The following is a 25,916-nucleotide window of genomic DNA, read 5'->3' on the forward strand; positions in this document are numbered from 1 at the left end:
CGCGGCGCCGGGCCCCGGCGCATGCGCACGGCGGGAGGGCCGGTGGCCGCTGCCCGGGGCGCGGGGTGTCATGGCGGCGGCCGGGGTGGGAGCTGCGGCGCTCGCCGCCTCCGTCCAGGCCTTCGTGGCCGGGCAGCAGGACGGCCGCGCCGCCGAGGTTGCGGCAGGTACCGGGCGGGCGCGGCGGCGGGGCGGGGCCGGGCGTGGGCGCGGGCGCGGCGGCGGGGCCGGGCCTGGGGCGGGCGTGGGCACGGCCAGGGGCGGTGCGGCCTGGCGTGGGGGTGCGGGGCGGGCCGTGAGGGTGAGCGTGGGGCTGGGGCCGGCTGGGGGTTGCGGGGCAGGGCCCGGGCCCGGCTGTGGGGCTGGGGCGTGAGGCTGCGGGGCGGGGGGCAGCGGGCAGGGCCTGGGCTGCGAGCTGGGCAATGGAAGGGGGGCAGCAGCTACGGTGAGGGGCTGCAGCGGCCAGGCAGAGGTGGCTGGGGGGCGATGGGGGGCTGTTGGGAGCTGGGGTGAGGGCAGAGGTGTTGGGGTCTCTCGGGGTTTTAGATGGCTGGCCTTGGAGCATGCGGTGGGATTGAAAGCGCTGCGTCCACTGGTGGTGCCAGGGGCTGGCCTGGAGCAGGGAGCGGGGCTTCAGCGTGAGGGGTGCGGCGTGGGATGTGTGAGCTGACGGGAGCATGAGGGGGCAGGCCCCAGCGCTGGAGGTTTGGGGGGCAGTGGGAGCTGCTGTGGGTGGTACCGGCTATGAGTGGCTGTGGCTGGGTGGCGGAGGAGGCACCAGTGGGAAAGGAGCTCCTGGTCTTGCTGAGATGCTGTGGGAGATGACCGATGTACTGGCTTCACTGGCTTCTGCGTCTGGGGCCCAGGCTCTGGTTGCATTCACTGTGGTTTCTCTTCCTTTCCTGGCAGGGCTTGAGTCATTTGGTTTCTTTGGATAATTTGTTCTGCTTGGAGTAGCAATTTGGTGACTTTGTTACATTAGGGAATTTGCAGCTTCAGGAACGTGGCTTTCTAAGAACAAGGCGGCATGTTTGTGTTTCTAGGCAGTGGCTTCAGTGTGTTTTAGAAAGGAGCTGAGAGAGCAGAGAAGGACTATGTAGATTGCGTTACACAGAGGAGTAACTTACAGACCTTTCCCAAGGCTGATGGATTGTGAACTGATCCATGATATCTTGGTGATGAGATGAGCTGGCAAAATGGGAAGGTCACCCAGTGGTCTGTGTAACACAGAATGAAGAAAATGCCAAGGTTACTTGGAGGAATTCACTGAACTATGTGACATTCAAGATGTTGCAAAAGAGCTGCACAAAGCCTCTGAGATGCTTCAAATAGACGGGGGGAAAGATAACCTTACAACTGCTGGAGTCATCTGTGGTCATGTTACAGAAGTGCCTGGAGAAAGCTTTGTCTCTTCGAAGACATACAAACAGAAGAGCTGCCCCTGCCTGCCCTCCCCGCCCCCCAGCTCTCATCAGCCATACAGCACTTGTGACAAACCTACCTTGACAAGCAAGGGAGCTGGCAAGTGTCCTTTGGTCCCTCTGACCTCTTAGAGAATCACACATCAGAAAGTTTTAAATTGCATGATACATCCTTGAGTGAAAGGGAGGTTTTGTCTAACCTTGTGGTCATTTTGTAATTGTTGGAAGAAATGCATTGAGCTTCTCCCATGTGTTGCTGGGTACTAAATTGAGTGTAACTTGGCAAGTGGAAGAAGGGTCTTGGTGCTGTCACAGGCAGCTCAGGCTGCACAGGTCAATGGGTGGCAGAAGGGGGCTGAACTCTTATTAAAAGATGGGGAGAGAAGGATACTGCTGTTAGGGAAAACCATCACATGCTCCCCATGAATGCTGTGCTCATGTTTTGAGGGTATGAGGGAGACCAGAACCGAAAGCCTGCAGAAGTGATTGACGTCTAGAAGAACACTGTGTGAAAGGGGGACAGACATGTCAGGAAAGGGAGCAGATTGATTCCAAGTAATAATGTAGCAAAGGGTAAATGGCTTGCTTCTGTTTAGCCTCTGGGACTACCGGAACACCAGAATAGGAAGGCAGCCCCTCCTGGTAAGGGAGGGATTCAAGGGGACGTGCTGCTGCCAGATGTGGAGGCAGAAGTTTCATGGGCTCACCGCTGTGCCTGCTGTGTTGATGAGGCAGGTCCAATTATAGCTGTGCTTGTGCTTAAGCTGTGGTCTGCACAGCTCTGCCTGTGAGCAGGAAGCTGTATTTGCAGGTCAGGGCTGGTGTGGTCACTCCATGCGAGGTGAAGCTGGTCGCACCCCTGGGACCCTGAGAACAGAGTGAAGTTCTCAGCCCCAAGTGAAGGGGCTACTAGCTGTGGGGAGCATCAATAGCTGATTGTGGTTTGATCATTGCACTGCAGCTCTTTCCTGTTGATTAGGAAACCAGCAGCTTTGTGTAGAGGAGGCAGAGTGCTTGACCACACGGAGTTTCTCTCAGACTTCTTCCACGGTGGTTCAGAGGCACAAAGGCTTCATGAGCTTGCAGAGCAGGATGTTGGGATGCAGGGTACGAAGGGGCCAGACAAGTTCTCTCGGCAGTCCACTCTGGTTTATGCTGGTGCACAGCACCTGCTTGCTGTTGCTCTGTGCTTCTTCTGCAGTAAATTTTGCTAACACTTTGTGGCTGTTGCTCAAGGCACCTCCTGTTCTGTTTATGGCTGTGGACTCTGCAGCCTGCTGGGCTCCTCTTCTTCCTTGCAGCTCCCCTTATGTGTTCTGTCCCTCTTCCTTCTCTGTCAAGCAGGATTGGAAGCCCTGTCTCTGGAGTCGGGGCTGCCTGCTGTCAGAAAACACTGCCAGCCCTTCTCCCATCCCCAAAGACCACTCTCTGATGAACAGCATGACTGGAATATACTGGAATTAACTGCTTAGGAAGAGCCAGGAAATGCTTGCAACAGCAGGAGACATTAGCTGAGACAAGGCCTGGGAAAGCCCCAGATGAAACCTTTAGGCTTCTGAGGGGGTGGGTGCCCTGTCAGTTATGTAGGCAAGACTTCATCAGAGCAGGGAGAAGAACAGGGCCATCTGGAGTTCCCAGAAGTGCTTCTGGGCAAAGTCAGTGAGTCTCGGTGACTAGAAGGTGCGTTTTTTGTGGAGGAAAGCTGTTTTGTCTGGGTAGAGAGTGAAGGGTGCTGCTAGTTTGCCAGCAATGTCCCTTGCCCACCTGAGCTACAGGTTAGGGGTCTAAGGTAAGGCAGTCCCTCGCCTCCCACCCCATGCCTAACTAAGGGGCACACGCAGAGCTTTCCTACTGGGAAGGTGTCACATTGGTGGTGGGTGGGAATGGAGAACCTGCCCTTCTGCCAAGGCTCTTGTAGGATGCAGCAGGTCCTTACCAAAGCCTCCCAAGGAGTGACTCTTTCCCCCAGTTGAGTTGCAAGAATGTTGAGGCAGGAGGTGAGTGAGGCAACCTGGTGGGGTGTGTCTGAGTCAGAGCTGGAAATAGACTCCAAGAGTCCCAGCGCCTTGTCTTCTTCTGTCCACAAAGCTGCCTTTCTCCCTGCATTTCATCTTGGAGAGAGTTTGTGCAGGTCTTGCTCAGCATAGTGTGAAGGTGGTGCCAGGGTGGCAAGTTGGGTGATCACTGGTGTCTGGGCTATTTGCTTGGCTAGCTCTCCCCAGGAAGCGCCTGGGAAGCTGCCTTCTGTCTCCTCCTGCCTTGCTCACATTAGAGAAGTGTTTTTTGGTGTTTCACCAAAGCGGAGCACAGCAAGGCTTCTCTTGGGAGCTACGCATTAGTGATGGATGCAGCCAGGCTGCGGGGAGGGGGTAGAGGCAAAGTGCAGGCAAGTTCACGCCTTGCTGCCTGCTCTCAGCTCTGATCCAGACAAGGCAGCTCTCGGTCCCAGACATGTTCGCAGGCGGGGCTGGAGGCAGCTCTACCAACTAAGTGCACATGGCTCCTTCAGTGCTTAGCAAGGTGTTGGCACCCAGCCAGCCTTTCCCCCTGTGGTGCCAGGACCCTTCCTGGCACCCATCGCCAGTGCTGTGCCCGACTGACGGTCTGGGAGCCTCTTTGGTTCACTCTCTTTACCTCCTTTCTTCAGGGGTGAAGGATGGAAGCTGGACGGTGCTGCAGCTTGTGGAAGCTTTGGGGTAAGAAAAACCTTATACCTGTTGTGTATCACATGAGAGCCTTGCAGGGGAGATTCCTGCAAGGAGGGACAGTGACAAGGAAAAGTGTGCTCGTCCGGGACGAGCTGGCTTCAGACACACCACAGTATGCAGGCCTGCCAGGATGTTGTCTGCTCACAGCATGGGGCCTGAGTGGTGCTTTGCCCGCCCAGGACTTGGGAGCTGTTTGGGAAAGGAGCAAGGCTGGAGCAGCTCTTGATGCTCTCCCAGGACCAAGGAGAGGTGTTGTGACAGGCAGCGAGCTACAGACCACTTTCAGTTGGGGCTGTCCCCAGCCGGAGCTGCCAGAGCACACAGCTGCACATCACTGTGTCACGAGCTGGCTGGCGCAGCTTTTGCTCCAGTCTCCGAGCTGTCATGACCTGGGCCTTAGAGAGGCTCGTTTCTCCCCAGCTGGGGGCTGGGTTTGCCTCATTGTAAGAGGCTTTGCCCTTTTTTGGCCCTTGTGATCTTGGTAGTCCTGAGTTTCAGATGCAGGACATGACGCAAGAGCAATTTCTTTTTGGTCCAAGTTGAGAACTTGGATTTCTTGCTGCGTGGCTCTGGGGCCAGGTACACATGTGCAACACAGTCAGGGGAAGAGGAGTCCACTCCCACCCTGCTGGCAATTCAGGCAAGGTTGGGCCACCACTGCCCTGCCCAGAGAGCAGCACCCCTTTGTTTTTACAGTGTGTCTGCTTAGGATGTGCTTCCTGCTTGGGTGTTCCTGCTCACAACAGGCTTCTTGGCCTTTCTCCCATGCGGACTAGGTCTTGTCTGGAGAGCACAGATCCTCGGACACGCGGGCGAGGCATCCAGCTGCTGTCACAAGTCCTGCTCCAGTGTTACTCCCTGCTCCAGGAGAAGGAAGGTAAGGGCTGCTCAGGGTCCTTGAGTGGCTGCTGGCAGGCTGGGGGCAAAGCCTGCGCCACTCAAATGTCTGTCTTGTGGTTGGCAAAGGGATTGATTTAGCACTGTGATGACTTCGTATGTATCTCTCAAGAATCAGAGTCCAAGGAGGGTACAGGGCCTCACGTTGCAGCCTTTTTGCCAACCTCACCACACAATTAATGTAATTCCCTAAACACACCAAAGCCCTAAGCTGCAGCTGGTGCCCCTGGCAGTGTGTGGGTGTTGCACGCCCAGGTGTGCTCAGCACCACGTGGGACGCCTTGGGGATACATCTGCATGTCAAAATCCTTGGGTGGTGATTCAGTGCAGGAAAACCGTCCTTCACAAAGCGAGTCATGTCGAAGCCCTGTGGCCTGCCTAGGTTAACTCTGGGGGAACCCTGGGGCCTGGGCAGGAGGGGAGATCAGTGTGAGGATAAGAATGGAGTGGAGGACCAGCACGGGGAGCTGAAGTCGTCCCATTCATGGAGGCAAGGAGAAGGTTTGGCTGTGTTAAATGCCCCATAGCAACTGGCTGGCAGCAGGGGAAGCCAGTAAGTGCTGCTGAACTTTGACGTGGGCCTGGAGGCCTTGCTGTTGGGTAGCTGAAACTGTGCCAGCAGGCTGACAAGGCAGGGGGTCCAGCTAGTGAGGTGGAGGAAGGGAAGGATGGAAGTAAAAGGTGCTTAGTTCTTGGTGTTTGGCTCTCTGTAAGGCTTAAACTAGTTCCAGGCAGGGCCAAGAGCAGCTGTGCAGAGAGAGTACGGTCAGACTAGGTACTAGTGTAGCTAGAGTCAGGTGTGATGACTGTGATGGAGTTGGGTGCTCTGGAGGGGCAGCTGGAGGTGGGGAGGTTTGGTAGGGATGCCTGGCAGAGTCAGGGCAGCTGAGCAAGGGGAGCGAGCTGGATTACAGCCAAGTCACCAGGAGCTCTGGAGGAGGGTGGGCAGAGCCAGCTCCCTGGAAGGCACAGGCAGCTGCTGTGACACCCCCAGCTGGCCCTGTCTCCCTTCGTGTTTCTCCTCACGCAGTTCATTTCTCAAGTGCTGCGTCAGGCTGCCTCCTGGGGGGGTGAGTTTCTGCAGCAGCTGTGGGTGCAGGATGCTGCTAGCCGGCTCTTCCAGTCTGCTTCCTGCTGCCACTCCCCACGGCCGGGGTGTGCAGGCGCCCGTGGCCGTGACTCAGGGGTCGGGAACGTGTTGTGGAGCCAAGTGCAGAGAAGCCAGAGCTCGGGCTCCAGCCCTGTGCCCCACCCCACGACATCCTCCAGCCTCGGCTGAGCAGGCATCTGCCGCTTTCCTGCTGGTGTCTGTACCCACATGTCTGGACAGGCCAGGGCAAATGCCTCTCGGGTAGTTCCAGTACCTGTGCAGCAGCCAGAGGTGGGTGCTGCCCCGCTGCGGTCTGATGTAGTTGGTCATGAGGGGAGGGTGAAGGCATTGGAACCAGGTGGGTGCATCCAACAGTGGCAGTTTGTCCCGTTCACCGGTGCAAGATGTGCATACTCTTAATCTGGCAGCTGCTTTTGGCAGAGTTGGGGCCAGCACCCGGTAGCTGCATTTCCTGGGTCTAACGCGTATGTGTGTCTGTTCCTGACAGTGCTGCATCTGGTCCTGTTCTATGAGAACCGTCTGCAAGATCATCACCTTGTGATCCCCTCGGTGCTCCAAGGACTCCGAGCACTGGTGAGCTCGCACCTCTGAGCCCGTGGTATGGCAGTGTGCTCCAGAATGGTGCCAGGGACATGCAACACCTCAGTGCAGGCTGGAGCAGCATGTTGAGCAGAGCCTGGCTGGGCTGTCAGCTCCTGCCCGGTGGCATAGCCCTGTGTCCTCTGTGCTCCTGCTGTGCCCCTTGCAGAGGAGATTGCCTTGGTTTCCTGCCCCATGCTGCTACTGGGGCAAGGATTCCCTGGCCACTCTGGGGAGCAGTGCAGATGATAGGTGTCCTGACCTGTCCTGTGTATGGGGGTGGTGAGCTCTCCCTGTTGTAGGAGAGGATCCTGCAGGCAGCTGCTGTGGAGAGACAGGAGTTCTGTTATATGGCTGTCATCATGGTTTTCTATTCTTGCTTTTCTTTTCCTGTCCCCAGAGCATGTGTGAGGTGCTGTCCTCAGGGCTATCAGTGTCTGTGCTCAAAGCCATCTTCCAGGAGGTACATGTGCAGGTGAGCAATGTGATTTCCCATCCTCCTATCCCTGCTCCCTGCTCCCTGGGTGACTGGGTATGGCCTTCCCGCCCCGAGAACTGAGCACATGCAGCAGCAGTGCAGTGTAGCACATCCTTCCGCGCAGTGCAGTGCTTCTGCAGAGCTTAGAGACAGCATGGCTAACTGCAGAGGGAGAGGCAGACAACAGCTGAAGATCCCATTTGGCCCTTGTCCTCTCATCTCTCATCCCTGGGGGAATTATTTCCTTTGCTCTATTCAGGCTGTGTTTAAGTGTCCCCAGCTCCCAGATGCTCCTCTGATTTAAAATTGTTGATGCTGACAGGGCCTTGGCCAGCATTTGTGGCCCTGGTGTGACTGTGATGGTGCATTTATGCAGTGATGGACACAGCCGTGTTCAGGTGCCATTGCACAGGCATGTGCACACTTCGCATGTGCTGAATGGGATCTGTGTGCCAGGAAGCAGCAGCTGAGCTGCTGGGGGTCCTGCCCCCTTCTCAAGGGCATGGGCTGCCCTTGGCTGGTGGGTAGCGGTGCCACCATGTGCGGAGGCTTGTTCTGATTGCTCTGCTCCTCCCTCCAGTCCCTCCTGCAGCTGGACCGCCACACAGTCTACAGCATCATCACCAACTTCATGAGCACCAGAGAGGAAGGTGAGCGGGCAGATGCCAGAACCACTCTGGAGTTGTCAGCACTGGGAAAATGGCTTGCTTTCACCTTCTCCGGCGGCTCCGTGGCTCTGCCTGAGGAGAGCTGGAAGGGCTGCAGGGCTGGGCTGATTTTATGGCTTGGTGGTGAGGTCTGGTGTCCTGCACCTACTCACACTCCTTCTTTCTGCAGAGCTGAAGGGCCTGGGTGCCGACTTCACCTTCGGCTTCATCCAGGTGATGGATGGGGAGAAGGATCCCCGCAATCTGTTGGTGGCCTTCCAGATCGTGCGTGATCTCATTGCCAAGAACTATGCCCTGGGTGAGCCTGTGCCTGCTGTGCAGAGCTGGCTGGGAGACATACTGCTTTTCTTTGAGCTGTTGGAGGGATGGCTCTTGGGTCTGACTAGGGCTGGGGTGGTCCTTGACATGCTTTAGGAGCTGCGTAGCCAGCCTGTCGTGGGTACTAGGCATAGCTGCTGTATCTTAGCATCTCTGCTTACTCCCTCTCCTCTCCCTGCAGGTCCCTTTGTGGAGGAGCTGTTTGAAGTTACATCCTGCTACTTCCCCATTGATTTTACTCCAGTGAGTGAGTCTGCCCCATGCCATAGCCTATTCCTTCTGGGGTTGGGTCCCCTCCAGAGAATGGGAGGAGGGGGTGGGCAAGAGTCTTGGCTGGGGAGTGCTGAGCTGTGAGCTGTGGTACTCAGGCTGACAGACCAGTGCCATGCTGGCTGCAGTGACTGGCATCCAGCTGCCTTGCTGGAGATGTGATGCAGCCTCAGCTGACGGCTGGGTTGGGAGGTTTCCTGATGGGTGGATGACTTGCTCTCCGCTTCCTTTCCAGCCCCCCAACGACCCTCATGGCATCCAGAGAGAAGACCTGATCCTGAGCCTCCGGGCCGTACTGACCTCCACGCCCCAATTTGCTGAGGTAGGAAGCTCCTAGGGGGTTCTTGAGCACCCCATTGTTCCCTGAGTATAGGCTGCATTTCATAGCGCTGCAGCTCCTGCTGTGGCTCTTGGGATGGGAACAACTGGGACTAGGGGCCTGCACTAGGGCAGCTCTGTCTCCCGCTGGTGGTGGGTGTGGGGAGGGTGCTGATGCTGACACCCTGGGAAGGGGCTGCCTGTTGCTTACGAGGGTAGTTCTGGCAGAGGCTGAGCTTGCAGCCCTGCAGGGCCATGGACAAGGTGGTGCAAAGGCTGGGCTTGAGTCTAAGTGCCTCTCTCTGCAGTTCCTTCTCCCTCTGCTCATTGAGAAGATGGACTCAGACCTCCAAAGCGCCAAGCTTGACTCCCTCCAGACTCTGGTAAGGAGGGATCCCCTACTGCCTTTCGCCCACAGCTGGCATGTGGCAGCAGCAGCCACCAGCCACCTCTGAGCCCCTCTCCCTGCCAGCCAGAGAACTCTCCCCTACAAAGCCACAATCTCCAGGGTCCTAGTTTGGCCTGCATCACTCCCTATTTTTCTGTCCCTTGAGTGGTTTGTGTAGTTCAGCATGAGCCTGCCAGGATGGGCAGTGTCACGGCTCTATGTCCTCCTGGTACTGACTTCTCTCTGATGTTTTCTCCTGGCTCCCTCTGGCAGACTGCCTGCTGTGCTATCTATGGGCAGAAGGAGCTGCAGGAATTCCTTCCCAGCCTCTGGTCTTCACTGCGCAGGGAGGTGAGTACTGCAGGGCCCCTAACAAATGCGCCGCCACATCTGGGCTCCTGCTGAGCAGGAGTTCACAGCCAGACCAGGCGAGCCTCATGTCTCCCAGCAGCCCCCAGCTGAAAAGTGGGGGACAGGCCAGCCCTATCAATGTGTCCCTGGGGCTTGGATGTGCCCTACTGCCTGGTCAAATCACATAGGAAGTGAAATGGGAGCCTGAGCCCTTCAGCCCACATTGGGACCGTGAAGTCTGTGTTTGGGGTCAGCATAGGGCTTAGCTCATCCTACGGCCTCTCCTGCAGGTGTTCCAGACAGCGAGCGAAAAGGTCGAGGCGGAGTGCCTGGCCGCACTGCATGCCCTCTCTGCCTGCCTCTCCCGCTCTGTGCTCAGCTCTGACACCGAGGATCTGCTGGATTCCTTCCTCAGCAGCATCCTGCAAGGTAGCTAGCAGAGAGAACTACCCTGCCCTGAGCAGCCAGGCCTGCAGGCATCCTCCTAGCTAGAGATCTTCCCTCCTGTTCTCTTTGAAGCCTCTCTTCTCTTTCTAGCCCTCACAGCCACTGTTGGCTTCTCCAAGGTAACTGGCTGCGGGAAGGGAGGAGAAGGGGGCACAGTAGGAAATTCCTATAGGATTGCATTACTTCCCTCTGCTGGAATTGGGGCATCCAAGGCTGTCCTGTGCACTTGGAGGTGGGGGTGAGCAGCTCTTAGGGAGGCAGTGCTGCAGCTCAGAGCTGTGCCCTGGCAGCATGTCCCAGCCCAGCCCTGCACGCGAGGCAGAGGAGCTCTGCTGGTGCAGCTGACACCCAGCCTATCTCAGATTGCAGGCACCATCTGTGTGAGCCCGACATGAAGCTGGTGTGGCCCAGTGCCAAACTCCTGCAGGCAGTAGCGGGTGCCTCCCTCCGCGCCTACCACCATGTCACCCGCAGTGTCCTGCCTCTGCTGCTGGAGCAGTACAGCAAGCACTCGCAGGTGAGGGGCACCCTGGCCTCTGTGGTCACAGACAGCAGGGCCAAGTGCACCCGCTGGCTCTGCAGGGCTCGGTGGGAGCAGAGTGGGCATCTTTCCCTGGCTGTGGTTGGGGACCCGTGGGCTCCCTGTGGCCTTGCAGTGCTGGGCTGAGGCATAGCTGTGTCCCAGCAGTGACGGTGATCTGGGTTACACCTTTGTGTCCCTGCAGAGCAGTCAGAGGAGGACAATCTTGGAAATGCTGCTGGGCTTCCTGGAGTTGCAGCAGAAGTGGGGACATGTGGAAGAAGGTGAGGCTGGCTGGTCTCTCTGGCCAGAAGCACCCGTGTCCCAGGTGGCTGCTGGCTCTGGCCTCACCTTCATGTATGCTGACAGAGAAGGAAAGCCCAGTGACCTGGGTGGCTGCATGTGCGACCCCCTGCTGATGCCCCAGGGACCCAGTGTGGTTGGGGGTCAACCAGCAGGGCCCAAGAAAGGGTCTGTTGGGTTCTGTGGTGGTGGCTGTGCAGTGACAGCCAGGTGTAGTCAGTGACTCTATGCCTCTGTCTCTCCAGATGAGAGCACTCTGCTGTCACTCCGAGCCCCGGTTTGCTCTGTGGTGTTCTCAGCGCTAACGGATCCCAGTGTGCAGCTGCAACTGGTTGGGATCAGGGCACTGACTGTCCTGGGCTCCCTGCAAGGTTGGTGCCTTGTTTCCCTTGGGGAGGCAGAGGGAGGTGTCGCCCTGTTCTGGTGCCGCGTGGCTGCTGGGCTGTCCTTGCCTGCTGCCTGTAGGTGCACAGGAGCGCTGGCAGCATTTTCTACCCGGGCCGTGAGATCCAGGGACGCTTGGTCTCTCTTTCTTGTCTGTTTGTGCTGGGCATCTTGTGTCTCTGGCATGCTGGTGTGTTGCTGCTAGCCTGGATGAGGGGGAAGGACGCTGGCCAGAACACGGGCATCTTTGCCTTTGGCCACGGGCAAGTTTCCTTTATGGCTTTGTTCCAGGCTTCCTGTCTCCCTCTGACCTGGAGCTGGTTGTGGATCACCTCATCCATCTTGCTCTGCGTGAGGAGGATTCCCAGAGCAGGTAAGGGGTGGGTTGGCACCACTGCAGTCATTCACATTCTGGGGAGAGGAACAAAGCCTGGATTTGCTACACAGAGGGGCTGTAGTCTTGGGAATAGTGCAGGAACTTTCTGAGCTATAAGACCACGTGGGTGTAAGAGCAAAGGGATAAACCAGATGACTTAGGGACTGGAGATGAGAAAGTCTGGGCCTGTCGAAGTAGAGGGGTCTGCTCTGCCTGCCAGTAAGGTGAAAAAGGGAGATTGCTGGGAAATTGGTTCCTGGAGGCACCTTTTAGCCCAGATCTGTGCAGCTGGTGTACAAGCAGCTCCAGGTTTGCAGTGCTCACATCACCCATCCTAATCTCTTCCCACCCTGGCAGCGAAGCAGCGATGGAGGCAGCTGGATCTCTGGCTCCTGTCTACCCAAAGGTTTTCTCTGGACGCATGGTACCCAGGCTTGAAGAGGAGCTGCAGTCAGGTAGGGCTGGCAGCCTTGGGAAGGGAGTGACCTCTGGTTTTGGTTGAAGCCTGTCCACCGCCATTTGGTTCCTGCCGGGCAGTGGGGCTGTGCCAGATGATGTAGGTTGGTGGCTCTCCTTGGGGAATTCCTAGCACAGACACTGTGGTACTGGCACAGGGAAGGCCGTGCCTGCTGCTGGCAACCAGCCTGTGTGGCCAGGATCACCCTGGTGGGGAGGAGCTGCTCAGCCACAGGGCAGGCAGAGTGCCTTGGGCAGGGGTCCTCAAACTTTTTAACCAGGGGGCTGGCACACAGATGAAGTGGCAGGCAGTCATCTGCAGCTGCTTGGTTTCCCCCCCCCAACCCCCGGCGGGGGCGGGGCGGGGGGGTCTGTAAATACCGGGGGCCGGATTGAGGACCTTGGGGGGCTGTATCCGGCCTGCGGGCCGTAGTTTGAGGACCCCTGGCCTTGGGCCTGGCACGGGCTAGTTCTGCTGTGCTGCTTCACCCCGTCCACCCTGGCAGGGTCTGGGCCCTGAATGCCCTGGAGCGAGGGGCCCTGGGATCACCCCAGCACTCCTCTGAGGTGTGTTTCCTCTTCAGAGCGGGAGCAGGAGAGCTCCTGTGACCACCGCTCCCTGCGGCAGCGCTGCCTGCAGGCCCTGGCAGCTGTGTCCACCCACACCAGCATTGTGAGGGAGACTGTCCCTGTCCTGCTGCAGCATCTCTGGAAGGTGCACAAAGGTAATGCAGCCTGCAGCGGGCAGCTCTCTAGAGCGCATCTGGGCAGGAGCTGCCTCCATTGCCAGCGGTGGCTGGGAGGGTGGGATGGCAGTGATGGGAGGAGCCCAGGGCTGGGCTCTGAATCCCACTGGTGGAGGGGGACTAGGGAGGGCTGCACTGCCCTGGGATACCGGCACAGATCAGAGGGGTGGGTGCTGCAGCTGTTTGATAAGATGGTGATCATCGTGTCCTGCAGGGAGCGAGGCCGGGAACGCTCAAGACATTGTGTCTGTGTGCCAGAGCCTGCACCGTGTGGCCCTGCAGTGCCAGCAGGACGCGGAAGGCTGCTGGTACTACCACCAGACGGTGGTGCCCTGCCTGCTGGCCATGGCTGTGCAGGCTGCCATGCAAGGTAGGTGTGGGGCTGGAGCAGAAGAGGGAGAGCAGGCAGCTCCCTGGCTCTCTGGGGGGTCCCTGACCTTGCAGCCAGTGCTGCTGCTGCTGCCCTCCGGCAACTGCCAACACTGCGTGCCCACTGCTGCCTGCCAGAGGCAGAGCAGCCCTGCGTCAGGGCTGGTGTGGGCCAGGGGCCTGTGTCTGCCTCATCCCCCTGGGCAGTGGGCTGCAGCATGTCCCTTTCCTCCTGCTGCATGCAGAGAGCACCCACTCGCTGCTGGGCAAGGCGCTGCTGGAGGAAGAGGTGCTGGCTGCCATGGTCCCAGTCATCAGCGCTGCTACCACTCACCTGAGCCCTGAGTGAGTGATGCTGGGGGGGACACCGGACACTGCATTGTGGGGAGGGGGCCGGCTGCGTTCCCCCTGCTGCTATCTGTAGACGGCAACTGTTCACCTGCCGGGAGGCACCCAGGAGCTCTCTGGTGGCCCTCCCAGAGCAGCACATTGCAATGTCTGCTTTCTCTAGGCTGGCTGCCCAGAGCGTGTCTCATGTGGTGCCCCTCTTCTTGGATGGAGAGGTCTCCTTCCTGCCCCAGAACAGTTTTCCCTGCTCCTTCCAGCCCTTCGAGGTGTGTTGGGTGGTTGGGGCTGGGGTGCTGGAGCAGGGCCAGGGGATGAGGATGTTGGCACAGGCTGGCAGCAAGGACCGTAATGACGTGGGTGTTGTTACTCCCCTGCAGGACGGGGAGTGCTTGGAGGCACAGAGGCGCCTGGTTGCCCTCCTCATGGCCCTTGTCTGCTCCTTGCCCCGCAATGTAAGTTGGTGGGGAACAGAGTGGAGAAGGGGCCCTGACTGAGCACCCTCTGACCTGGGCCCACAGCAAGCTCCATGGGCAGAAGGGAGTGTCTGTGGCCCCGGCCTGTAACACACACCGTGTCTCTTCCAGGTGGCTATTCCTCAGCAGGAACGTCTGCTCCGGGAGCTGCTGGCGCTGAGCTGCTCCTGCAACTGCCCCTTCACAGCTACCACAGCTGCCAAGTGCTTTGCAGGGCTGGTGAACAAGCACCCGGCAGGTAAGGGAGCTGGGCAGGACAACACGGGTCCTTGCCTACTGCTGGCAGGGGAGTAGCTCAGCCTGTCCCTTCTGTGTCCCCAGGGCAGCAGCTGGATGAGATCTTGCAGCTTGCAGTGAACAGGATGGAGCCCAGCCTTGCAGAAGGGCCCCGCCGAACGCAGGCACTCACGCTGCTGCTCTGGGTAAGGCCCACCCTGGATGTGGGAGAGCTGGGGGGCCGGCTTGGTGCTAACTCTGCTCTGCCTGCACAGGTCACCAAAGCCCTGGTGCTGCGCTATCACCCCCTGAGTTCCCACCTGACAGACAAGGTAGGCAGTGGTGGGGCTGGGTGATGCTGGAGGAGCATGCCTGCTCCCCGTGCGGCCGGCTGGGAACCCCAGTGGCCGAGCGCCTTGTCTCAGAGCTCTCTCCCTCGCAGCTGCTGGGCCTGCTGGGTGATGCGGAGCTGGGCCCTGCCGTGGCTGACGGCTTCTCCCTGCTCATGGCCAAGTCCCCAGATGTGCTGCACAAGGGCTGCCACGCAGACGTGCGCATCATGTTCCGCCAGCGCTTCTTCACTGACAACGTCCCCAAGCTGGTGCAGGGCTTCTACAAGGCTGGCCCTGGTGAGCGGCCGCCCCCAGCCCAGCCCAGCCTTGCCGCCCTGTGACCCCTTACCCAGGGGACTCGAGCTGGCGTCCCCTTCTTCCTCTGCCTGCCTGCAACCATCTCTGCTCTCCACAGACGTGAAGGCCAATTACCTGAAGGGCCTGTCCCATGTGCTCAACCACCTCCCCAAACCTGTGCTGGTGACGGAGCTACCCACGGTGAGACCCAGCCTTGGCAGCGGGGCGGGACTGTGGCAGTGCAGAGCACATGGGTGGGAGTTACTCATGATGTCTCCTGTGTCCTCCCCACCTGCAGCTGCTTTCCCTCCTGCTTGAGGCCTTGTCCTGCTCGGACCACGTGGTGCAGCTCTCCACGCTGAGCTGCCTCCAGCCGCTGCTGCTCGAAGCTCCCCAGATCATGAGCCTGCACATTGATACACTGGTCACCAAGTTCCTCAGCCTCACCTCCAGCCCCACCATGGTGCGTGCACCCCCTCCTTCACCCCACACTCCTCTCCTACGCCCCTGCGCTCTCTGCTGCCCTCACCCCTGTCTGTTCCAGGCTGTCCGCATTGCCGCCCTGCGCTGTGCCCATGCACTTACCAGCTTGCCCACAACAGTGGTAAGTGCTCCCGCAGCAGTCTGCTGCCTCCTGGATGTAAAGGGGCAAGGGGGTCCCAAACCTCCTCCTTGGGGGCAGCCAGCACCCAGCTCTCTCACTGTAAGAGCCCATTCTGTCCTACAGCTGCTCCCATACAAGGCCCGAGTTATTCGGGCGCTGGCCAAGCCTTTGGATGACAAAAAGAGGCTGGTACGGAAGGAGGCAGTGGCAGCACGGGGGGAATGGTGAGTGGTTGCCAGCCGCTGGGGTTGCTGGTGTTTGGGGACATGGCTGATGGTACCACCTCTGTCCCCACAGGTTCTTGCTGGGGAGTCCGGGCAGGTGAGCACCCCACATCACCTCCCTGTGCTGACTGACAATCTGACCGGGCCCCTGCTAACCCACCAAGCCATCCAACTGATGCCACGGACCCTCGAAGCCCAGTACTGCCCCGACCGCTGGGGCTGGAGCTTGGAGGCCAGCAGACAGCACCCCTCACTGCGGCACCTTCCCAACACCCACGGAGCGGAAGGAGCTGTACTGCTCGTGGCTTGTCAGCCTCTGCTGCAGCAAGGGACAGTGACGGACAGACTCGCCACGTGTGAATAGAGAGGGCAGGCCTGTGCACACATGTATGGTGTGTGGCAACCCCTGTGCCAGAGGAATAAATCTATCTGTTTTGGTAATGCTGTGGGGGGGTCCCTGTGCTGCTCAGGCTGCGACCCCAGTGCCCTTGCATATGTTGAGTAGCTAAAGGTGCTGCTGGTCACAGGCCCTTACTCGTCTTTCCATATTGCGGAATCATGAGGGTCCCTTTCATCCCCTGTACCCAGAGGTCTGCCCCCCTCCACCAGTGAAAAGAGCCAGGCTCCCTTAAAAAAAAAAAAATTTATTAGATGGTCTTAAAAAGGCTCCCTGGGGAGTGCTTGCAGGGCAGGTGTGCCATCCTTGGCATGCAGGTGTGCCATCCTTGGCACCCAGCCCTGCCGGAGAGCTGAGCAGGGAGCAGCAGCTCTACCGCCTTTCCCCCTGGGCTGCCTGCAGCCACCAAGGAGCCATGAGAGCAGGTGTTCAGGCACTGGCACTGTCCAAAGAGCTTCCCATGGCTCTGGCTCAGGTTAGCAATGTGTGCCAGCACTCACCTTCTGCCAGGCACTTGGGCCAAAAGGAGTCGCGGTGGCAGAGCAGGTCGCCTGTGCGCTCCCCTGCCTGCGGGGAGGGAATTCTGTAGCACCTGGGCCTCAGATGGCCAGGAGTGGCGCACGCTGCTTGGTCACGCAGGGAGGCAGGTCCCAGCTCAGGCCTGTCCCGTGGGGCAGGTGAGGAGAGGGCAGCAGGACGCGGGTAAGCCAGTGCCTGTGGGGAGGAGGAGGAGTGAGGCCCCAGCAAAAAGCCAGTCTCGGGGCTCAGCTCTGCAGAGCCCAGCCAGGGCTGTGAGGAGCCGCCACAAAGGCTGAGCTCAGCTGGGACTCTTTGGCAAGAGGGGTGCTGGATAGGCCAGAGCTTGCCACCAGGCAGGGCTGAGGAGCAACATGGCAACTGCTGCCCATAGTCCTCTGTGCCTTGCAAAGCCCCGAGCAGCACACAGCATGGGATGCTCGCTGTCCTGCTCTGTCCCAGCACTCACGCACCGCCGAGCCACCACCTTCCCAGGCAGGGGCTTCCCCAGGGTTTTACCGTGGCACGTCCACACCCAGGAACACCTTCCAGTTATCCCAGCTGCCGTAACTGTAGGGGTTCCTGAAGATCTGCAGTGGTGGGGGGGAGACACACATCATGCCTGGCTCTGCCTCAGCCATCCCTCCCGCTCTGTGGGCTGTGCTCACCTTGCCTTTCTTCTGCAGTCTCTGCCTCTCCTTCTTGTTGATGTGCCGCTCAATGCTGGTTTCCCCACGTGTGATGAGGGCAGCGTGCCACAGTGTTAGTGCGCCCAAGGCCAGTGCAACCGAGCTGGGGACAGCAAGGGACAGCAGGTTGCACACAAGCCTTCCTTCCCTGGTGCCGCAGCTGTGGGGGGCTGAGGCTGCCTTCCCTACACCCACCGCTGCATAGGTGGGTCAGCTTGTCTAGTCCCCTGTGACGGAGCCAAAAATCTCTCCTCCTCCATGGCCCAAGAGTTGGCAGGATAGGGACATCTGAGCAAGCCAGCCCAGCCCCAGGGAGGGACAGCAGTGTCACAGGGCAGGAGGCTGCACAGTCCTTGCCCCCCCCACCCTCACTCCCAGACCCTGGGCCCCCTTACCTGCATAGGACCCAGAGGTAGACCACACTCTTGTGGAATGCTCGCTGGCGGAAAGAGAAGGTGGGTGGTGGCGTCTGGTAGTATGTCTGAAAAAGGATCAGGGAGTGAGGGGATTAACCAAACTGCTTTATAGCTTGAAGCCAGACAGGGGGACTGCTGCACCGCTCAGTGATGCAGAGCTCAGACAGCTAGAAAGGACTGTGGCTGGAACCAACACAGCAGGCAGGGTGATGGGGAGGCAGCCTGAGACAGCCATGAGACATACAGACACCCAAGAGCTGGCACACGGGTGAGAAGCAGTGGGCTGGAGGTAAGGGGGGAGGCAACAGCTGTGGGACTGGTCAGGACACCACACCACACTGCAGCTGGTGCTCAGGGCAAGATGTGTACGTACTGCTGCAGCTTGCCCAGGAGAGCAGGGCCTGAGCAGCACATGCCAAGCAGCTGCCACCAGCCAAAGCCCCTGGAAGCTGGGTGCACAGGGAAGCAGACCCCAAGCTGCTGGAGGCAATGCCACAGTAGAGCTGCCTGGCCCGCCCCAGCTCTCTGACACGAGATGACTGCGGGGGCTGGTTCTGGCTGTGACGTGCTCCTCAAGAGCAGGGCCCCAAGCAGGACCCAGCCTGCAGGGCAGCTCTGCTCCACACTGCCTGGAGCAGCTGCGGGGCAGGGATGTCCCACCTGGTTGGCAGCCACCTGCAGTCTCTCCTTCTCAAGCAGTTTCATTCTCTAGGGGGATGGAAAACAGGGCACGAGTTACATGTCTCAGAGGGCGCCCTTCCCCCTCACTGCCCCCACTGCAGGACCAGGGCAGCTGGGGGTGTCACAGGAGGAAGGAGCGGGGAAGCAAAGTCACTACAAGGCCAGACGTGGCCCAGCCTTGTTCTGCAAGCTCAGCTTGGGGAGCCCAGACAACCTCGGAGCACGGCAGGGTAAGGGCCAGGGCCTGCCTGCTCACCTCGATGGCTGCATAGGCATCCCGGAACATCTCCCAGCCGCTGATGCTGCAGTAGATGCAGCCCATGGTCATGAACAGGCAGAAGGAGAAGAAGTAGCGGTGGTTGTAGTGTCCCACACAGTTGTTTAGCCAGGCTTCCTCTGGGGTTAAAGGTATGTAACTGTGACAGACCATGGGTCCAAACCCACCCCAGGGACAAGGGCGGTTCTTCTTGGCCCAGCCCCCAGCCCCCTTCCCTGTGCTGGCTGACTCGGGTGAGGAGCAGGGCAGGGAGAGAAGGGGGAAGCAGAGCCAGCTTCCCCTAGGAGAGTGCCGCAGGTTAGTACTGCAGAAGGATACGGCAGTGGTGGTCCATCTTCAGCACGCACCTGGGAGGGAGGAGAGCAGCGCCAGTGTCAGTGCAAGCACTGCGTTCAGGAGGGGGCAGGCAGCCCCCCCAGCCCTGTGGGCTGTGTGAGAGATGAGACAAGAAGCCAGCAGAGCAGCGGGGAAGGGGCCCCGGTCTTGCAGTGTGGCAGGGGGCAAGGAGAGGCTGCCCCAAGTGCTGCGGTGGGCAGAGGGAAGGAGCCCTACCTGTTGCAGATGCTGCAGTGGTGGGTGCGAGCTGGCTTGGGGGCAATGCATTTCCTGCAGATGGAGACGCCAGTGAGATCGTCCTTGGCCTGTGCACAGGTCAGAAGAGATTTGTGCACCCAAGGCCCACACCCATCCCCTGCTCCCCATGCTCCTCACCTCCCCTCTGACCTCCCCCCACCTCCCCACCTCCCCCTGCCCAGCCTAACTGCCCCGATCGGGAGGCCACCTCCTGCAACGACACCACTAGGCTTGTTTAGCTGTTCCCAGTGGTTGTCCATAGCTGGTCCCCACTGCCCAGCTGGGAGAGGCTGTGCTGCCAGTTGGTGCCTTACCTGCGGTGGGTGCCCAGGTGAGGTGGTGATAGCCATGTAGTAGTGGAAGACGATCATGATGAGGTTCCAGTGTCCGTAGGCGAGGTGCCAGCAGATCCAGGCAGGTGTGTAGGTCTGCAGGATGAGGGGCAGCAGGCAGATGTACACGATGGCCACGATGGAGCTTGTCAGCCCAATCACCAGTGCCACAAACACCTACAGGAAAGGGGCCTGGGTCACTGGAGTGGGCAGCACCTGCCCCTTGCTGCCTGGGGAGCGGCACAGGCAGGATATGGTCACAGGAAACCAATCTGAACCACACACTGATGTCCCCACTCCCTTCCTGCCTAGAACACAAGCAGCCCCGACACTCAGTTGCCCCAGCAGCGCGCTCGCCCCAGCCCCCCAAGCCGGGTGCCCTCTTGCCCGGTGAGGGTACTCACCACACCGAACCACCGGGTGACGTGGTCCACCAGCCAGTAGACAGGCTCAAAGAGGGAGTCAAGCACCACGTCACCGTTGGTGAAGGAGTTGTACAGCAGGGAGCGGAGGCAGAGGTGCCCGTAGTGCCACAGCTGCTCTGCCTGCCGCACCAGCTTAAATCGTCGCCGCCGGCCCAGCCGCAGGCACTTGAGGAGCAGGCGCATCACCGCCGCAAACATCCGCTGCCGGCTCCTCATCCCTGCCATGCTGCGCCTGGGGGGAGAGGAGCTCAGCGTGGGCAGGCCACCCTGCTGCCTGGTCGTCCCTCAAGAAGGGTCTCCCCTCCCAGACGTGCTGAAGTCGATCACACAGCTGCCTGTACCAACTCTGCCAGACGCCTGCCTGCACAGCACAGCAGGGGCCTCTCCTTCACCCTGCATGAGGATGCAGAGCAAGGAAGCTAAGCCCAGACTCCTGGAGGCTGTGGGGCCACTGTCACCGTGATGGCTCTCTGCGTGGAGCAGGGGGCACAGGCCCCTCGACATCTGGGCTCAGATGCTCTCTGGTCCCATCTCGTCTTTCCTAGCGGGGAGGGGGCCGGGGGAGCGACACGGAGAGTCTGACTCAGAGGAAACCAGAGAAGGCATGAGCATCCAGGATGCTGGGCCAGTTCCAGGGACGATCCCAAACTTAGCCCTTCCCAACCGGTTTGGGAACAGGGGAAACCACACAAAATGTACGTGGAGAAATAGGGCCAGGATTACCCCTCCTCACCTAGTCCCTCTCCTCATCCCCAAAAAGCAGGGCCAGGATGCTACTTTCCTCCACCTCAACCTCTGGACCAAACTGCAGAGGTAACCTTGCACATTTCCCAACCTCACAGCCCTACTCCAAGAGTCCCAACGCTTTCTCATTCACCTTGGCTGGATCCACCTTGGACAACACCATGTAACAACAAAGGAGTGGCACAGGGGAAGCCCCAGGCTGAGGTGATGCTGTGCAGTGCTTCCCTACCTGCTGAGCCCCTTGTCCCACCCGAGACCTGTGCTGGGAGCAAATAGGAACCCGATCTGGCCCAGCAGCTGGGAAAATGATCTGCAGGGCTGGGGCCCCCAGGCCTCCGTGCAGACAGTGCCCATCAATATTAAGCAGTGAGGCTGCCCTAGGGTCCTACCAAGGCACATTCTGAGCCTGGGCCAAATTCTCACCTTGGCATGGTGCCAGGCAGTGGTGCCACAAGGCGGGGGCCCTCCAGCGGGGATTGGCTCCCTGTGCTGCTGTACCCACTGCACAGTGCTCTGGGAGCGGCAGGGAAGGTAAGGGCAGGATCTGCAGCATCCACAGGGGCTGTCCAAAGGAGCCAGGTGCTCCCCTCTGCCCTGCCAGATGAGTGTGGGGCTGACCCCAAGGCTGGAAGCAGCTGGACATGAGGACATCAAACCCACCAGCCCACTCCAGGTCACAGGCATGGCTCCTCCCCAGGCTTCCTGTACCCTGGTAAGGGAGAAGCGGGATATGCAAACCCCAGTGCCACCCCTTTCCCCATGTTTGCCCTTGACTCTGCCAAGAGCCTTCCTCTGAAAGACATCAGGTGCGAAGTGGAGCAACAACTTGCTGCTGTGCAGCCTTTAGGTGGCACACGTCCCTGTGTTGTCAGCACAGAGACAAAATGCTGGAGCCAGCAGCAGGTCCCGGGGTAAGCCCTCCCCTCCAAATACACAGCACCTCCCTGCCCCTCAGAGAGGTTTCCTCGCCTACAACAGCTGGCAGCTGCTGAGCAGGGGGCCCACAGGGGAGGCAGCCAGCCTGCCCCAGGGCAGGACACCCCTCTGTCCCCAGGCACCAGCCAGCATACAGCAGCACAGCCACAGGGATGAGGCTCCAGCAGAGCCATGCACCCTCCTTGGCCCAGTCAGTCACTGGGGCTACAGGCCTCACCCTGCCCTTGGCATTCCCCACATCCCAGTGGAGGACTGAGCCCATGGCGATGGGACAACGCTAGCAGCACAGCCAAAACCACAGGCAACAGCAAAGCCAGGCTGCAGGAAACCTTAGATTTGGCCCTGCCTAGGCACAGCCAGGGTCCTGCTCCTGCTGGGTCCAGCCACCCAGACCCAGCCCTGTGGCACCCTCCAGTGGCGCCCAGCTCCACAACACCCAGCTCCCCCAGTTCAGTAGCACCCAGACCCACAGTGGCAAGACACTCTCTGGCACCTAGCCTCATTGTGCAAAGGCTGCCCATACCAACAGCAAAAAGCTCTCAGCCTCACTGCATCCAGCTCCCATAACACCCGGGATCCCCACGCCCCGCAGCACCCCTGGCCCCTCCAGGCCCACAGCATCCCCCCCACTGCCTCCCAACACCATAGCACCCCCAGGGCGACAGCACAACCCCCACTGTCTCCCAGGCCTGCAGCACCTCCTGCCCCAGGGCACCCTCAGCCTCTCCAGGCCCACAGCATCCTCCCCCTCAGCCTCTCCAGGCCCACAGCACTCCCAGCCCCTCCAGGCCCACAGCATCCCCCCCCCCCCCCCGCGCCTCTCCAGGCCCACAGCATCGCCCCCCGCGCCTCTCCAGGCCCACAGCTTCCCCCCCCGGCCTCTCCGGGCCCACAGCATCCTCCCCACACTGCCTCTCCGGGCCCACAGCATCCTCCCCACACTGCCTCTCCGGGCCCACAGCATCCTCCCCACACTGCCTCTCCGGGCCCACAGCATCCTCCCCACACTGCCTCTCCGGGCCCACAGCATCCTCCCCACACTGCCTCTCCGGGCCCACAGCACCGGAGGCCCCAGGTCCCTCCCAGGCCCACGACACCCCATAGCAACAGCCCCGTCCGGCGCCTCCGACCTGCCGCCCGCGCCCGGCCGCCCGCCGCCTCCATGCCCGGCGCCCCCGCCGCTCTCACGGCCCCAGGGCCAGCACCCGGCGCCCCGCGCACTGCGCCTGCGCGCCGCCCCGCAGAGCATGCCGGGAAGCCGAGTGTGCCAGCGCTGGACTACGACTCCCAGCGGGCAGTGCGCCCGCGCTCCTCGCCGGGCAGGGGAGAGCCAATAGCCGTGCCGCTTACAGCGCCGCCTTGCCGCCGGGGCCAATAGGGTGAAGGATTTCTGAGGGTGCACTCCCGGCGGCTAATATGGCGCCTCCCGTACGGTACTGCGTCCCCGGTGAGTGCGGGCCCAGGCACGAAGAGGTGTGGGGCGGTGCCCGGGGCAGGAGAGCGGGCTCCTGGAGTTGGGGAGTGCCCAGGGCAGGGGTGGCCCGGGCGAGGAGCACGGGAGAGGGCGGCCTGGGCCGAGGGGGGTTGCCCCGGGGCAGGGCTGCCCCGCCACACGGGGCCGGGCAGGAGCGGGCACTACGGAGCCTGGTCCCCCTGGCAGTGCCAGCCCCTGGACCCCTGTCCCTTAGGTGAGCGGCTGTGCAGCACGGAGGAGGCCACGGCTGGCAGCGGGACTTACACCCGGCATGGATTCATCTTCTCCTCGCTGGCTGGCTGCCTGGAGAAGAGGAGCGAGGACAGTGGGGTGAGCGCGGCCAGCGGCACACACTGCTCTTCCCCAGAGCCAGCTCCTGGGTGCTGAGGCTGCACAGCCCCTTCCCGGCTGGGAAATTGGGCTCCGAAGGGGTTCAGCCGGTGCCTGCTGCGAGCCTGGTCCTGCATGATCCTGTGCATGGGCTGTGCCCCAAGCTAACCCTCGTGTCTGCTGTCCTGCAGCTGCCTGTTGTGTCAGTGGTGAGAGATGCTGAGTCCCAGCTCCTGCCTGATGTGGGGGCCATGGTGACATGCAAGGTAGGGTGCACTGCAATGGCAAACTGCACAGCCTTTGCGCTCTCTGCCTTGTGCTGACCTTTGTTCCTGCACACATACAGGGTGGGATGAGGAGCCTCTGGGCTCGTTAGTACCCTCTTTATGACTGCTAGCAGGGCAGAGGGAGCCTAGTGGTTTCCTTGGGTCCCTCACTCACAAAACCAGCCAGATATTGGCATGGAGGATCCCTGCCTCTTAAATTTGCCTGCCCTGCAGCTGAGGTGCGCTGAGGGGAGGTTTTTCTTTTTCTCCCTTTCAGAACTCCCTCTGTGGCAGGGTGTGTGGAGGGCAGTGCCAGGGGTAGCTTGGAGAAAGGGTGACATGGCAAAGGGATTAGTGTCCCGATGGTGGGAGAGGGACTAGGGTCGCAGGAGGTCATGGCCTTATTTGCACGTCTTAAGTTCCACAAGTATCATCTTCCTCACCTGGCTTCCTGCTGGGTGTCCCACCTCTGCCACCACTACTTTGGTCATGAGGAGGTGGTGGCCAAATGAGACACAACCCCCCTGCATACAGCCCAGTCCTGCCTGCACCCTGCCCTTTCCTTGCCTGAAGTGGGGTGCACTGGTGTGGAAGCAGACCTGTGTTGGCACTGAGTCCCCTTTTCCTCTGGGCAGGTTTGTAGCATTAACTCTCGCTTCGCCAAGGTGCACATCCTGTACGTTGGTTCCACACCGCTGAAATCCACCTTCCGGGGGACCATACGGTAGGGAAAAGGCTGGGTTCCCTGTGAGACAGAGTGCCCTGGCACCCCATCCTCCAGGCGGGAGGAAGGCTTTTCTGGGAGTGCAGCCGGCTGCACTGGCAGGAGCTGTGCCCTGAGCGCTGGACAGGTGTCCAGCAAGTCCTGGCAAGTGCCCAGGCAGGCTGGGGCAGTTCCTGCCACAGGCTGGAGAGTCGCCTTCAGTCACTGGCGCTCAGATTCCTCCATCTCCTTTTTCAGGAGAGAAGATATTCGAGCCACAGAGAAGGATAAGGTCAGTGAGGCACTGCCGGTGACTGTGCTGCCGCAGCAATCCCCACTTTCTGCTGGTGGGGGGCACTTGTCCTGCTGCTGAGGAGCACCCCAACACGCTGTGTGGTTTTGCCTGCTCTCTCCCATGCAGGTAGAAGTGTACAAGAGTTTCCGCCCCGGTGACATAGTCCTGGCCAAAGTCGTATCCTTTCCTCTTGTGCTGTGAGGGCCTGCCAGGGACAGCAGGTTTGCTCCAATCCCCCTGGGAAGGCCTTTCCCTTAACCCCTGTCTAACCAGATCTCCCTGGGGGACGCGCAGTCCAACTACCTGCTGAGCACAGCGGAGAATGAGCTGGGTGTGGTGGTGGCACGCAGCGAGGCAGGTAGGGATGGGCCGTGGGCCCTGGTCTTGGACCATCCTGCCTTTTCCTTGCCTGAGGGGCAGCTGATGCGGCCTCCTCCCTTTCCACATGGAGGAACACAATTTGGGGAAGGGGAATCCCTGACATGTGGTGTCCCCAGGGGTGCAGATGGTGCCCATCAGCTGGTGCGAGATGCAGTGCCCGCAGACACACACCAAGGACTTCCGTAAGGTGGCCCGTGTGCAGCCCCAGTTCCTGCAGACCTAGCAGCCCCCGAGGGGATGCAGGGACTGCAGGGCAAGGGGCTGCCAGGCTGGGGTCTGTGGGGCCAGAGCAGTCTCTGGGCTCCAGCCTCCTCTTCCATGCCTACAAGAGGCTGGAACAGCCAGCCAGGCTCTCGCTGGCAGGATGGATTTTCTATTTTTGGATAATAAATATTTTTTGAGAGTTTTGTGCTCTGCTCAGTTACGACACAGAGGGGTGGCTGGGGCTCGTTGCAGTGTGCTGGTCTGGCTCCCGTAGCTGAGCCGTTGAGGGGACAGCTTCCCTGCCACTGGCCAGGAGGAAGCACGTGTTCCCAGCCTGCTGCTGGGGAAGGGGAACAACCTAGCAGCTTTGCTGCAGCAAGGCAAACGCCCTGGAGCTCCGGCTTGCAGCTGGGCTGCGCTGACTCCAGGTACTTGCTTCACAAGGTTGGTTTCCCCACATCAGCGTGGAGCACAGAGAACAGCTTGTTTCCCTGGCCCTGCCTTGATAACTGGTACAGGCTGCGGCTGCACTCAGCCGCAGGGTGCCGCATCACTTCTCCTCTGGCTACACATGCCCTGCCTGCCTCTGGGGACAAGGGCGTGCCTCACTGGCAGCCTTAAAACCTCGGAGCAGCAGGGCGTCACCCTCCCCAGCAGACTGCGGAGCTCTGCTTT

General features: G+C 60.2%; 3 protein-coding genes across 8 annotated transcripts; 2 read left to right on the top strand and 1 right to left on the bottom strand.

Moving 5' to 3' along the window:
• Nucleotides 1-36: 36 nt before the first annotated feature.
• MMS19 (MMS19 homolog, cytosolic iron-sulfur assembly component) lies at nucleotides 37-16,043 on the top strand. The gene is made up of 31 exons (XM_055808826.1): nucleotides 37-167; nucleotides 4,069-4,117; nucleotides 4,906-5,006; nucleotides 6,625-6,710; nucleotides 7,117-7,191; nucleotides 7,775-7,844; nucleotides 8,032-8,160; nucleotides 8,362-8,423; nucleotides 8,686-8,772; nucleotides 9,077-9,151; nucleotides 9,430-9,507; nucleotides 9,798-9,936; nucleotides 10,317-10,471; nucleotides 10,680-10,758; nucleotides 11,023-11,148; nucleotides 11,453-11,534; nucleotides 11,895-11,992; nucleotides 12,578-12,718; nucleotides 12,954-13,109; nucleotides 13,354-13,453; nucleotides 13,620-13,722; nucleotides 13,834-13,908; nucleotides 14,041-14,167; nucleotides 14,251-14,351; nucleotides 14,421-14,477; nucleotides 14,588-14,774; nucleotides 14,893-14,975; nucleotides 15,073-15,237; nucleotides 15,319-15,378; nucleotides 15,502-15,602; nucleotides 15,676-16,043. The coding sequence occupies exons 1-31, from the start codon at nucleotides 71-73 to the stop codon at nucleotides 15,701-15,703; spliced, it is 3,072 nt and encodes a 1,023-aa protein (XP_055664801.1). The 5' UTR covers nucleotides 37-70; the 3' UTR covers nucleotides 15,704-16,043.
• Nucleotides 16,044-16,238: 195 nt separating this feature from the next.
• Nucleotides 16,239-22,819, bottom strand: ZDHHC16 (zinc finger DHHC-type palmitoyltransferase 16). 6 transcript variants are annotated; one of them, XM_055808840.1, is made up of 11 exons: nucleotides 22,719-22,803; nucleotides 21,076-21,361; nucleotides 19,888-20,140; nucleotides 19,466-19,660; nucleotides 19,131-19,219; nucleotides 18,897-18,925; nucleotides 18,558-18,691; nucleotides 18,281-18,328; nucleotides 17,600-17,685; nucleotides 17,035-17,307; nucleotides 16,239-16,713 (listed from the first exon to the last, which is right to left on the bottom strand). In XM_055808840.1, the coding sequence occupies exons 2-11, from the start codon at nucleotides 21,081-21,083 to the stop codon at nucleotides 16,599-16,601; spliced, it is 1,230 nt and encodes a 409-aa protein (XP_055664815.1). In that variant the 5' UTR covers nucleotides 21,084-21,361; nucleotides 22,719-22,803; the 3' UTR covers nucleotides 16,239-16,598. The 6 variants fall into 6 exon arrangements, with proteins under 6 accessions (XP_055664815.1, XP_027644758.1, XP_055664822.1 ...); XM_027788957.2 differs by lacking the exon at nucleotides 22,719-22,803 and having other exon boundaries at nucleotides 17,035-17,105; nucleotides 17,184-17,307; nucleotides 19,466-19,579; nucleotides 21,076-22,168; XM_005238951.4 differs by lacking the exon at nucleotides 22,719-22,803 and having other exon boundaries at nucleotides 16,240-16,713; nucleotides 17,035-17,105; nucleotides 17,184-17,307; nucleotides 21,076-22,167.
• A 132-nt stretch (nucleotides 22,820-22,951) lies between these two features.
• Nucleotides 22,952-25,440, top strand: EXOSC1 (exosome component 1). Its single transcript, XM_005238952.4, has 8 exons — nucleotides 22,952-23,035; nucleotides 23,277-23,392; nucleotides 23,584-23,658; nucleotides 24,294-24,382; nucleotides 24,620-24,653; nucleotides 24,783-24,833; nucleotides 24,930-25,014; nucleotides 25,154-25,440. Exons 1-8 carry the CDS (start codon nucleotides 23,005-23,007, stop codon nucleotides 25,258-25,260), a joined length of 588 nt encoding a protein of 195 aa, XP_005239009.1. The 5' UTR covers nucleotides 22,952-23,004; the 3' UTR covers nucleotides 25,261-25,440.
• Nucleotides 25,441-25,916: the final 476 nt, after the last annotated feature.

Source organism: Falco peregrinus, chromosome 1, assembly GCF_023634155.1.
Source record: "Falco peregrinus isolate bFalPer1 chromosome 1, bFalPer1.pri, whole genome shotgun sequence".
NCBI lineage: Eukaryota > Metazoa > Chordata > Aves > Falconiformes > Falconidae > Falco > Falco peregrinus.